Source organism: Lontra canadensis, unplaced genomic scaffold (assembly GCF_010015895.1).
Source record: "Lontra canadensis isolate GAN:19392208 unplaced genomic scaffold, GSC_riverotter_1.0 scaffold22, whole genome shotgun sequence".
Lineage (NCBI taxonomy): Eukaryota > Metazoa > Chordata > Mammalia > Carnivora > Mustelidae > Lontra > Lontra canadensis.
In genome coordinates this window covers 436,668-449,661 of record NW_022631016.1, presented here as the reverse complement: position 1 = coordinate 449,661, position 12,994 = coordinate 436,668, and the positions used below count along the sequence as shown (strand labels likewise).

The window sequence follows — 12,994 nt, the reverse complement described above, 5'->3', positions numbered from 1 at the left end:
GTGTCGCCACTCACAGGCACACCTGGTCCCGCTCACAGGCACACCTGGTCCCGCTCACACGCACACCTGACCCTGCTCACAGGCACACCTGGCCCCGCTCACACGCACACCTGATCTTGCTCACAGGTACACCTGACCCCGCTCACAGGCACACCTGGCCCCGCTCACACGCACACCTGATCTCGCTCACACGCACACCTGGTCCCGCTCACAGGCACACCTGGCTCTGCTCACACGCACACCTGGCACTGTTGCAGGCATATCACTAACAGGGATTTCCAATGCTCCTAGTTGGGGCTCTGTGTGCTGATGTCCATGTGGTGGCTGATAGTGGCTTTTCGGGGTCTGTCCTATATAACCTTTTCTGTAAGTTTAGCGTCACGTGGTGGTTGAGTCTTAAGGAGCTTGCCAGGGAGAGTCATTCTGAAATGGAACCCAGTTCATTTTGGAAGTAGGGCCCTTGACATGGGGCCCATGGCTTCTTTGGAGCCTAGATGGCTCTGGAGGGGTTTTGGGCTGGGGAGGACACACAGTGGCTGAGAGACAGCCTTTCCTGGCGGGAGTATAATCCTGAAGTCTGGTGGACACTGGGGTCAGGTGTGTTGAAGTCTGTGTGGGGCCGTGGGCAGGGGTGGCCCTTTGGGCTCTCCTCCCAGCCAGCTCTGTAATTCCACCTTGGCAGGGCCTCTCCGAAAATGCAAATCCAGTAACACAGTCCGTCCCCACACCTCGCGCATGCTCTCTCAGCTCCCTGCTCCCGAGCCCTCTGGCCAAGGGGGGACGGCTCGTACTGGACCCACAGTGCACCGCCCTGGTTTCCTCCCCCTCCTGCTCTTCTGCAGGGCCCCCTTCACCCCCTACCGCTACCCCTGCCCTGCTGCCTGGGACCCCTGAGCCCAGCAGCAGAGGGGGCCCGAGGGAGCTCAGCTGGCCTGTTGTGGGCCTGATGCCGATGATGCTTGGGGCGCTTTCCGGGTGCGTCCCTTGGCGTCTGGGAGCCTCTATGCACTGTGGACCCCAGCTCTGTGCTCACTCCCTCCTCCTCCATCCCCCCAAATTCATACCCATCCCAGGAAAGCAGGTGAGACCAAAGAGAGAGACTCCAGAAATCCACAGGGAGGGGGGTGTCGTGGGCACAGGAGCTCCCGGGGTGTTCCGGAGCCACTGCAGACACTCACATTGAGGGGAAGGGCAGGACATTCGGACTGCCCAGTCTTTGGCCAGCCAGAATGGTCCCTGGCCACCCCTGGTCACAGCGGATGGGCCTCTACTCCTGCTGTGGGCTGATTTGCGTCTCCTGGGCTCTGGGCTGATGGGGAGGTCGTGCCTGCAGGGAAGACCTTCCTGGGGGGACCGGCTGCCATCCTGGGATCAGCAGGGCCTCTCTGGACAGCTCCGTATTCCAGCAGGCCTCTGCGGAAGCCCCCAGGTTTTTTTAAAACGAATTTTATCATTATTATCTCATTTTCGAAATAGCATGGATTTATCAAAGGATAGAAAAGAACACATAGGATGTGAGCCCTCCCACCTCAGCCCCAAGAAGCTCCTGTTTCCGACAAAGAAATGGTGTCAGCGATAACACTGGAGACGACTGGGTGTCACCGCCTTTGTCCTGGGTCCCTGGGAGGGCTGGTGCTCCCTGCCCCCACACGGACAGGCATGTGTGCGGGCACGACTCTCCTGCTGGTGGTGCCCCGTCTGCACCGGTCCTGCTTTTCTCACCAGTGGTTCAAGCTTTGCTCCTGGAGCAGGGGCACGGCGGGGCCACAGGGGGTCCTAGAAAATGTTCAGTGCAGCGGCTGAGCTGTGCGGGCTTTGCTGAGGGTGGCGGTTTGTGCCAACGCTGTCTGCCTGGCCACCCCAGCCCCTGGTGCTGGTCCCGGCTTCTGCTGGGCAAGCTGGTGCTGAGGGCTCAGGTTTGGAGCGGCGAGGGACGGGGTGGGGCGGCCCCCGTGAACTGCGGACTTGTGCGTGTGCTTGCTGTCCCCAGCGCTGCTGTCTGTCCTGGAGTCTGCCTGAACCCGAGGGCTTGTCCCCCTTTGCTGAGCCCCCCGAGGCAGGGACGGCCACCCACAGCTCCTCTGGGAAGTGGCTTCTGGAGACTCAGGGGCACACTTTTGTGAGGCTTGGGAATCGGGGGCTGCTGGGACAGGAGCCACTGGCTGGGACACGTGGGAGGGGCAGCATAGACTGTGTGTTCCCCAGGGATCTGCCCGGCTTTGGGGATCAGAGGCCCCACAAAAGCAGAGACTCGTGGGCAAGTTGGAGCAGGCTCCGCTGAGGTCCTGGCAGGGGCCTCTTGGGTGGCCTCCCTTGCACGTGCGGTCCCCACCCAGGGGCCCCACTGAGGTGGTGGTGACGGGTTCTGGCTCCCCTTCCCCATCACGTGGTGAATACCCCAGGAAAGGTGTCATTGCACGGAGGGCTCAGTGACATGGTGGCTGGCAGGGGAGCGACAGGAGGGACCTGAGCCCCATGGCTGGCTGGGCTGTCATGGAGGGCTTGCGCTGTTTGGGGACAGCCCCCTGGCGGCATCTCTGCCCCCTTCTGAGGGCCGCCGCCACATCCCGGGTGCCCCTCCTGACACATGTGGCCTGGCAGAAGCGTGGTGACTCCTTCCTCCTCTCCCTCCTCCTCCAGCACCATGGCCGACAGCAAGGCCAAGTCTGCCAAGGCCGCCAACAAGACACCCCCCAAGTCCCCAGGGGACCCCGCAAAGGACAGGGCAGCCAAGAGGCTGTTGCTGGAGTCGGAGGGGGCCGGTGAGGGGGCGGCTGCCGCGGCGCCGGAGCTCAGCGCCCTGGAGGAGGCCTTCCGGCGCTTTGCCGTGCATGGGGACACCAGGGCCACCGGGAAGGAGATGCACGGCAAGAACTGGTCGAAGCTGTGCAAGGACTGCCAGGTCATCGACGGGAAGAGCGTGACCATCACAGACGTGGACATCGTCTTCAGCAAAATCAAGTAAGTGCCGCCCGGGCCTGCGCTCGGGACCCCCTCGCACCCGGCATGAGGAGGTGCTCGAGCCCCCTTCTCGGGGTAAGAGGTCGGGATGCCGGGTCGGGGCACTGCCCGGGGGCCGCTGTGCTGGCCGGTGTGGGCTGTTCTGGGGGTGAGTGCGCGGCGGGCTGTGCGGGCACCTTGCGCCCGGGGCTCGGGCGCCGCAGACAGAGTGGTTGGCGTCGGCGCGCCCACGTGCTTCAGGCGTGTGCGGACCGTCCCTCGTCCCTCGTCCCTCGTCCCTCGTCCCGGCATCGCCGCTGGGCGCCTTGTGTCCTGCAAACGTCACGACCACCCTGAGAGGAGGAACAGCGCCCTGGGGGCTACCTAACCTCTGCTGCTGTCTGTCGCCCGTCGCTGGAAAACGGCGTTCAGCCCGTTTCTGGGCATGGCCATCTCAGTCAGGGTATCGCCGTCAGCTGGGCACCTTCCGCAGGACGCCCCCGCGCCCCCCACCGCCCACTGATGGCTGGGCCCCTCGTGCATTCAGCCGTGGATGGCCTCCTTCCTCCGCGTCCCCAGTGGCCGTGACTCTGTCACCAGACACCAGTGTGCCTCCATCCCAGGGCGGTGTCCCTGACTTCCTGGGCTGACCCAAGGCCCAGGGGTGCCGCCGTCGCCATCAGGCACTGTGGAGAGACACAGGTGCAGTAGCCCTGCGGGCAGCCCCAGAAAGTCACCTGTTAGGACCCAGTGGTGCAGAGCACTCACCAGGCAGAGGGGACTTGACTTTTCTGGTCCTGGGGAAGAGGTGGAACCAGTCAGATGTCCAGTCCAAGCAGAGTCCCTAAGGACACCATAGCTGTGGGGTCCCGGATTCTAGTGAACCCTCCACTCCCAAGGCCCATGGCCAGAGAGGAAGGGAAAGGTGGGGCACAGGTTGGGGAGGAGGTGAGGCGGGTGCAGGTGGGCAGAGGTGAGAAGGGGAGTGACCTGGGGGGGGCAAGAGCCGCTCTGTGGTTGCTGTGGGGCCCAAGGTAGAGGCTTCATCACCGGGACCAGGCTGAGGTCCCAGGAGCCCAGGGGAAGGTGTTAGGCCAACAGTGCAGGCCCGGCTGTCCAACCCCTCCATCTGCTGACGTTTGCTCGGTCCAGGGGCAGGGCCCATGCAGAGGGCAGGTGGGCTCTCCAGGTCCCTCCTCAGCTCCCTGGTGTGTGCAGACTTCGTGCAGACGGGACGTGGTCCCCAAATCTGGACAGCTCTGCACAGGACAGAGCACTCCCGTGACTAGGCATTCACGTGGTGCCGTCTGGGCCCAAGAGTCCAGTCAGTGTCCGCCCCCTCCCCGCACACTCACCTGCGGAGGCTGAGGACACAGCCCGTGGAGGAGTGAGTGTGGACAGATCAGACCCCACGTGTGTCCCCGACTAGACACTCAGGTCCCACCGACTCTGTGCATCCTGGGCTCCATGTGGGGTTCAGCAGCCCGTCTCAGCCCTGCTCGCAGACCCGCTCCCCCCGACTTATGCTGTCCGCTTCTTACAGAGGCCCAGCCTGCCTGCACTCCACACACCGGGAATGTGGGTCCCTAACCTCTGCTAGTCTCTGCTCAGTGACAGGCTGCCTCAGGAGATGAAGAGTGGTGTGCTGCTCAGCCGAGTTGGCCTGGACCCCTGGGGTCAGCCCCATAGAGCAGGGGCCCCTGGACATGGGAGCAGAGGGGCCAAACCCTAGGAGTCTCTGTGGGGTGTGGCCTCATGGTCAAGGACATTCCCAGGAGGGGCGGGGGCCTGGTGGGGGCTGCATCCTGTCCTTTCCTGCGTCTCCGAGTAGGGGGCCTCGGGGCCTTTGGGGACCAGGGAGCCACATGGAGCCTGCCTCTCCTCACCCCCACCCCAGGCACCGGTCTGGCAGCCTGCAGGGACCAGCTCTCGGTGGCCCCAGCCGAGGATTTCCACATTTGCTGCCCCTGCGGCCCCAGGCTTGTGACCGAGGGGTCTGCTGGGAGACTGTGGAGGTGCTCTGGGCAGCAGGGTCCGGGCTCTGGCCGGAGTCTTCAGCCGAGCAGCTCCAGAGGTGCCCCAGGGCGTCTGGTGCCCTGTCCTCGCTAAGGAATGGGAACCAGCTCGGCCGTGTGGTTCCCTGGGGACGGTCCAGGCAGCCCAGCCAGCCTCGGGCATGTGGTGCCGCCACCGGCCGACCCCAAGGGCCAGCCCAGAGCCTGTGGCTGCGTCGGGAGCGTCGGTGGCCCAGAGCTCACTCGGCAGAGCAGATGTGCCCCGCACACCAGCCCGGTGAGGAAGGGAGAGTGGCCAGATCCCCTGCAGGCGTCCTCGGGCAGAGCAGATGGGCTGACGCCGCAGGCAGGGGGTGCCGCAGGAGCTCCTGTGAGGCCCCGCAGGGTCTCCCCACTCCCGTTCCTGGGCACGTCCTCCAGGCCTTGAGCATTGGCCTTGGGAAACCCTGTGCATCCCAGAGACATGGGCTGACCCGGGAGCAGAGGAACCTCAGAGCCATGTCCTTTGGGGAAGGTTCCAGAAGGGCTGGGAAGGAGGCAGGCAGTGGCACGTCCATGTGGCTCACCTTTCCGGGAAGCACCCCAGGCTCCCACAGCCTTGGTGCCGGCCTGCATGTTGACCCACTGGCGACAGGTGATGGCGACTCTTCCTCCCATCACCTTTCCCTCCTTCCTCCAGGCCGCTGCGTGCAGGCATTTGCACACGTGTGCGGACGTGCAGCCAGAGCTCACGCATGTGTGCACAGATGGCCTGCACACGCACTCCCAGGTGAAAGTCAGGCTCCCCACAGGTGGTGGGAGGTGGCTCATTCCAAGGACAGGTGCTCCGGACAGGCCCCAAGACCCTGTGTGCAGCAGGCACGGGCAGCCCAGCACCGAGGCAGGGGGATGGGGTCTTGGTAGCCCCCGTGGGGCACTGGCATCACTCGTGTGAGCACCAGGAAGGGAGCCCTTCTGGTTGCTCTTCCCGTCCTGGGTGAGGCTTGGCCCCGGCTCCCGGGCACAGCGGGCTCCCTAATGCAGAGCACGGGGCTGCCTGGGACCCCGGTGTCTCTGCCTCAGCTCCCGGCAGGGGAAGCGGTCTGGTGAGCGGGCCGTGGTGGCCTGAGCCCACAAGGTCAGGACCCGGCCACCCTGAGTTGCGGCGACCACGGGGGCCCCTCCCAGGGGGCAGGCCCGGGCCCTTGCCCGGATGGGCTTGCTGGTCAGCTTGGAGCACGCGGCGGGGGGGCCAGTGCCCTCGTCCCTGAGGGGGAAATCGCGGGGTCCCGAGGGATGGGCCGGAGGACACCGGGAGGCCTCGAGGAGCCTGTTAAAACTGGTTTTGTCTGGCCTTGTGAGGACGGCGGTGTGGGGCGGGGACGGGCGTGTCCTGGGCTGTGGGGTCTCGGGCCACGGTCTTTCCAAGTGGCAGCCACGGCAGAAGGGCCTTTGCCTCATGGGAGCCACAGATGCGGGTCGGCCAGGCCGGTGGAGGGGCGCCCTCTCTCTGTTTGCGGGCGGTCGCCATGGCGGCGCGGGCGGCGCCGGCCGGGCCCTGCGGGCTCTGTTTGGGGCCGGTCGCCATGGCGGCCCTTGTTTGTTTTGATGTTACCATGTGTTGGATTTCAAACGAGTTTCTCGCAGCTCCGCGCGGTCCTGACGGAACACTATTGTCACTATTGTTACCGAGACAAAGGCTTCTGCGCCCGCCCGGCCAGAGCCACAGCCGGTCCGTCTGAGATACTAATTAGCCCAGCCTCGGCGTGCACAGCGGGAACGTCCCCGACAGACGGGTCCCCACCACGATGTCCCCGCTTCCATCCCGCCTGCGTGCTCGCGGCCAGGCACAGGTGGAGAGGCCTGGCCCAAGGGGACAGGGCGTGGTGGGCGTCCGGCTGCAGCCTCTCCTGGCCACACACACGCCTGTTTGCTGGGTGCTGTGGGTTCATGGAGGGACACGGCGCCGGCGCCTGAACCGGTTAGGGAGAAGGAGGCTGGGGTGGGCTCCCTGGGGCCTGTCTGCCACCGACCTGCTCCCTTCTTGCCACACATCCCATGCCCTTGCCAGGACACGGCGGGAACCGTCTCAGGCAGGGAGCTGGGACAGCAGACCTGAGCCTTTGGCCTAGAGCACAGATGCTGTCCCCCCGCCATCCAGCACCTGCAGGAGAGGTCCCCCCAGGACAGCACGATGGTGGGTGGGGGTGCCCACAGGAGGGGCAGGCGAGAGCTGGCAGAGCTGTTGTGCCATGATGTCTGAGACGATGGCCAGGGACAGAGCTAACCCTCACCCACGCCGCGTCTGCCCAGGGCCTCCCCCACATTGGGCCTTTCCTGCCCTGGGCTCCTCCCGACAGGCTAGGGGGCATTCAGGGTCAGCAGGGAGGTCAGAGCAGCCGTGTGGTCCAGTCCTCCTCCGTGGGGCCCTCTCATGGCCCCAGGGGCAGTACGAGCCCCTGCAGTGGGTGGCCTGGCGCATCTGTGGTCGAGGGTCAAGGCCACAGAGAACAGGAACCAGGGAGTTCCTGGCCCCACAGCTCCCTCTCCAGGTTGATGAGGGTGCTGGGTCCCAGGGCATGACGGCCTTCTAAGAGGATGACCTTCCCCAAACACCCAGAAATGGCTTCAGTGACCTCGGTGCAGCTGTCCCCTCAGCCCCCCATCCCCCTCCTGCCCCCGCCACAGCCAGGATGGCAGTTAGGAGTGGATGGGTGGGGGGAGCTGCCCTCCCAGGGCAAGCCAGCCCCAGGCACCTGCGAGAAGCAAGCACAAAGTTAGGGGGACGCTACGGTGGTTTTGCCCTACCTGGGGAGAGGGAACGCAGAGTTGGGGCCACAGCTGCCCCTTTAGGCAGGTTCAGGGCCTGCACATGCCCCTACAGACCCCCAGCATCATGGTCGTCAGCGGCAGGGGGAGCCCTGGGCCAGAGCGAGGGAACCACTGTGTGCCAGGAGGCTCTGACCGCCATCGGTGGTCCCCCTGGAGCACCCGGCCTGGGAGCTGCCCCAGGCCACCTGCACAACGAAGCTCCCCTGGCTCCCCCCACCCCTGCTGGGAGCATCTCAGAGGCCCCTTCTTCCCACGGACTTCATCAGGGCCTAGAGTGGACTCACACTGGCATCCAGGCCCACCAGGTAGCTGTCCAGACGGGTCAGCCAGGGCCCTGGCTTTGCTGCTCGGGGGGGCAAGGAGAGCCAGCAGCTTTCTCCCAACCCTGAGCGGCCCGGTGCCTGTGATGACCCAGCCGCCGATCAGAGAGGTGCCCCCGGGAGGGCCCTCGATCCCAGTTTGCAGAGGTGCTGGTGAGGAGGTGGTGGCCCAAAGCTCGGGAGCCTTCCTGGTGTTGGCCCGGGTGGCCTGCACATGCATCTATCTTTGGAGGACTGCACTGGTCCCCTGCCTGGCTCCCTGATGCCCTTGGTGTTCCTGGGTAACCTCTGGTACTGGCAGGGTCCAGCCCCCTGCCCACCCGGAGTTAGGTCTGGAGGCCTGGGGGACACAGGGCTGGGGAAGCCAAGTGAAACCCCAGCTCACAGGGCCTTGTTATGACAGTGACCCCATTACTCCTAGGCTGGCTTTCCAGCAGGGTGCTGGCCGGCCGGGCTGGAGCCGGGAGGAGGGGGGTTCATTGTGGGGACACCCTCTAGTTCTGTGAGCTCCGGAGAACAGGATCACTCTGTGTCCAGAGAGCATGTGATGTGATCAGTGTCTCTGGGGAAGAGACAGGCATTGTCATTCTAGAACTTGCTGGGGACAGCTCTCTGCAGCAGGGCACTGGGGCCCCTGGGGAGAACTCCCTGCGGGGCAGCCACGGTGGGGACACTTGGGGACACCCAGCCCAGCCAGGTGGAGCGACAAGACAGCCGTAGGCCTGCAAGTCCACCAGCTCTGAATGTGGCCTCTGACGGGAACCTCCGCGAGCCATGCCCCCGCCCCCGGCCCCAGTGACTCACACTGGTGGCGCCTGGTGCCGCAGGGCCCAGAGAGGGCTGCGTGCTCCGGCGGCCAGGCCCCCACATGCGACCCGGGCAGGGCATGAATGGGAGACGGGAGTGCCTTGGATGGCCCAGGACAAACAAACAGGGCCTCAGCCAGGGCACGCGGGGTTCTCTGTGCGGGGCAGCAGCTCTGGGGACCGTGTGGCCTGGGCCGGTTTGCTCAGAGGCTGACTGCTCCGGGAGCAGAACCCACCGCCTGCTGCTGGACTTGAGGAAGCCCCGCGTCCACCAGGTCCCCAGACCCTACTGTGAGGTCACAGCCGGGGCTGTGCCCTTCCAGACTGTGGGTCACCAGTCAGCACATCCCGTGTCATGGGCCCGCGAGCCCCCATGCCTGCCGTCGGACCCCAGCTATGTAGTTCGCCTGGGTCTCCGGGTGGCTTCTCCCACATAGGGCCCAGGTGTGGGGCGTGGGGGCCGGGACTGCAGAACCCCAGCAGCGGTGTCCGGGCGCCTGGTGGCCCGCAGCCTCTCGCTGTCGCTGCTTTGGTCCTGGTGGCCGGCCGGCGGGCGTGCGGGGGGCCTCACGGCAGCTCTCCCCGGCGGCCGGCTCACAGTGGGGCTCGCCGCTGGCATCTTCCCGCACAAAGTGGCTCGGAATTCGCACTGGGTTTTCCTGCTGCTGAGCCTGAAGGGGTGTCTTTTTCTGGTGTGTGTGTACATGTTTCCCCCTGGTCTGTGGCTGGCCTTGGAACGAAGGACATGGTTTTCAAAAATTTTGACGAATTCCAATTCCTTTTTTCTTTTATGGACTGTTTTGGTGGTATTTCTCAGAAATCTCTGCCTCCCCCAAGGTCAGAGTTGTTCTCTGAGGTACTCAGGGAAGCGTAGTTTAGGATCTAGGATGAACCCGGGGCTAGTGGCTGCGAGGCACCGCTCAGAGCTGGGTGGCCAGCTGTCGTCCCCCACCGGACGGTCTTTGCTCCCCTTTGGTAACCCCGTGTGGCTGTGTCCTGGGGCTGCGGCTCTCAGTCCCTCAGCCTGCTCTTGGCTGTTCTGGGCCCTCTGCTTGTGGGCTTCTGCAGAGCCACCTGCCGGGTGCTATGGGGCCGTCCCATCCAGCACCCTGCTGACAGGGTGTTAGGGAGCACAGGGTGGACAGGGTGTCCGTGGGGAGCCGCCTGCACGGGACCTCTCTGAATGGGTCAGCACGGGAAAGCCAGTTGGAGTAGCAAAAATGGTTTTTAGCTAAAACTATCAAAACGCGGAGGTAGTTCAGAAGCCTTGTGTGATCTTGTGAATGGCCCACCGCGGGGGGACCAACATGGCTGCACCTGCCCCCAGCTCCCCTTTGTGTCCCTCAGGTGGGTGGTCCTGGCCTGGCCCCGAGCGGCTTCCAGGCAGGGGCCTTGGGGGTCCTGCGAGTCAGAGCCAGGCCCTGGGCCCACGTCGCTGGGTGTCCTGGGGAGGCGCCCCCCCCCCCACCGTCCCTGTGTGGTCATGGCCCCAGGCAGGACTTGGCCCCTGTTATGGTTCAGGTGCAAAGCACGTCGTGCCCTGACTGTCCCTCCTGCGTCGAGTGGACGCCACACACGCCCCGTTTGAGAACCAGACGACAGCTCTGTTTTGATGTCCAGTCGTTCATAAAGGATGTGGCTCCTTTAAGCTTTTTTCCAAGACAACTTATATTTGGTGCTGTTGCCCGTGGCGACTGACTGTCGGGCATAAACAGTGCACAACAGGGAGGGGGAGGGCAGATTCTGTATTTTTATGTTGCACACGATTTCCGCTGTGGGAGAGAGGCGGGGGCTCCCCGATGTCAGTGGGGCCCTGGATGGGGGAGGGGCCCCCTGACGTCACCGGGTCCCCAGGCAGGGCCGGGGTTCCCCGAAGTCAGCAGGTTCGCGGGGCGCTGCTGGGCAGGGCTGTGCACCGTGGAGGGGAGCGGTCCCGGCCGGCCCTGAGTGCTCTCTCCCTCAGAGGGAAGTCCTGCCGGACCATCACGTTCGAGCAGTTCAAGGAGGCGCTGGAAGAGCTCTCCAAGAAGAGATTCAAAGACAAGAGCAGCGAGGAGGCTGTCCGCGAGGTGCACAGGCTCATCGAGGGCAAGTCCCCTGTCATCTCCGGGGTGACGGTGAGCATGGCTGGCAGGGACTCCCGGGGGAGCACAGCCCTCAGGGTGTGGGGTCCGAGGGCGGAAGCATTCATCCCCGGGGGCGGGCCGATGCAGCGGCCCACGGCCTCGCCCCCGGGGCTCACTGGGCGTGCCCCACTCTCCCCCTTTGCAGAAAGCCATCTCGTCACCCACCGTATCTCGGCTCACAGACACGACCAAGTTCACGGGCTCCCACAAGGAGCGCTTCGACCCGTCGGGCCGGGGCAAGGGCAAGGCGGGCCGTGTGGACCTGGTGGACGAGTCAGGCTACGTGTCGGGCTACAAGCACGCGGGCACCTACGACCAGAAGGTGCAGGGGGGCAAGTAGCCAGCCCAGGAGCGGCCCCTCCCGCCGAGGCCTTCACCACCTGACACTTCATTACATTCCTGTGCTCCCCGGTCAGAACTCAGGAGTCTGGGGCCCGGGTGGCTGTGGGGTGACACCCAGGCCTCCCCCTGCCTGGGGGCCGGTGCGCTTCTGTCTGACCCCCAGGTGGGGCCCCTGAACTCACTGGTCTTTTGTAACTCGCTTGCCTCATCCAGTGCTGGCCACCAACACGTGGCCTTTTCCAGTGTCTCCCGGGAACAGACCACACTGGCCACCCGGCTTACAGGCCAAAGGGACACTGTCCGGGTGCCGGTGGGCCACGGGGTGAGTGGGACAGACCCTGTCCGAGGCGGTGCCGACGGCCGGGCCTGCAGAGCCCGCCCAGGAGCCTCAAGGGCGGCAAGAGCGAACTCCCTAACCGCACGGAGAGCGAAGTGAGCCCGAACAGGACCGTGCGGGCGTGGGGAGGCGGGACACGTGCTTGTTCGCGCGCACGCGCCCGCGAACGCACGCCCACGTGCTCGCACACGCGCCCGCGAACGCACGCCCACGTGCTCGCACACGCGCCCGCGAACGCACGCCCACGTGCTCGCACGCCACGTCGCGTAACCAGGGCTGGGGGGCGAGGGGGAGGGGAGCCGGCGGGAGGCTCCTCCGTGGACCGAAGGAGCGGTTTGAAGCGGCGCCCGGGCGTGTCACGACGCACACTGCGGCAGGGCGACTCGCTCGTGCTTTTCGGAGAAGAAACAAGAAACGTGTTGATTCTCAGCACAGCAGAGAGGACCGGGAGTGCCCTGTAGCTGCCCCCCTCCTGCCGTCCACGTCTCCGGGTCGGAGCCGCTGCGGGCTGAGGCTTCCCGCGCAGGCGCTCTGCTGGCAGGGGCAGGGGTCTTCGGGCCGGGGCCTGTCCCGCACGTGATGCCCCGGGGCTGCGGGTCCGCGTGGCTGCTCCCTCTTCCCTAGCACCCAGCACCAGCTTCGGGGACTCCGCGTCCACCGCGAGTTCTCCCTAGCCTCTCCCAACCCCTGCAAGGGCCGAAAACCACTCAACAGCCGGGCCGGGGGAGGGCCCGGAGGCCCACAGCGTTCGCTGGAATTTGGTTTCTCCGTGAGGCTGATTGAGGGCAGAGGACTGGGGCTCCTGTCACGGTGGCCCCACAGGGACGTGTCCCTTTGCGTAAGTGCAGCCAAGCCCGCGAGTGACTGGTGGGGCTGTGCGGTCCTGGCACTGGTCCTGGGAAAGGCCGCAGCAGACGGAGGGAGAGGCTTCCGGAGCCCACCTGCCCCACCGCTGTCACATGCCCGGGGCAGCCAGCTGAAAAGACCAGCACCGTGGCGCCACAGGCACGATGGTCACTGCTGGAGCCGGGGACGGTCCCCGCGCTCCCATCCAGCGCGGCCCCTTCACCAGGCTGTTCGCGTGTGGGCCTCCCTCAGACCCCTGGCAGGGCCTCCGCCCGGAGTTGGCAGTGGCCTCGCCAGCAGCTTCCCCCTGGGGATCAGGGACTTGCCGGTGCGTTAAAGCAGGCTCTGAGTCACTTGTAAAACCCATCGCACCGCTGTCCACTTTCTGCCCCGGGGATCCTGAGCTGCCGGGCAAGGCCTCCACGCCGCGGCGGGAAGGCAGGACTGTGTG

The 12,994-nt window shown here is 65.4% G+C and overlaps 1 protein-coding gene across 1 annotated transcript in view; it reads left to right on the top strand.

The window, feature by feature from the left end:
- TPPP (tubulin polymerization promoting protein) overlaps nucleotides 1-11,692 on the top strand; it is a 20,206-nt gene extending 8,514 nt beyond the window's left edge. The window contains exons 2-4 of the mRNA XM_032861821.1: nucleotides 2,641-2,961; nucleotides 10,856-11,009; nucleotides 11,164-11,692. Coding sequence (XP_032717712.1) covers nucleotides 2,645-2,961; nucleotides 10,856-11,009; nucleotides 11,164-11,358 — 666 coding nt within the window. The 5' untranslated portion in view covers nucleotides 2,641-2,644 and the 3' untranslated portion in view covers nucleotides 11,359-11,692. The remainder of the gene's footprint in view (nucleotides 1-2,640; nucleotides 2,962-10,855; nucleotides 11,010-11,163) is intronic.
- Nucleotides 11,693-12,994: the final 1,302 nt, after the last annotated feature.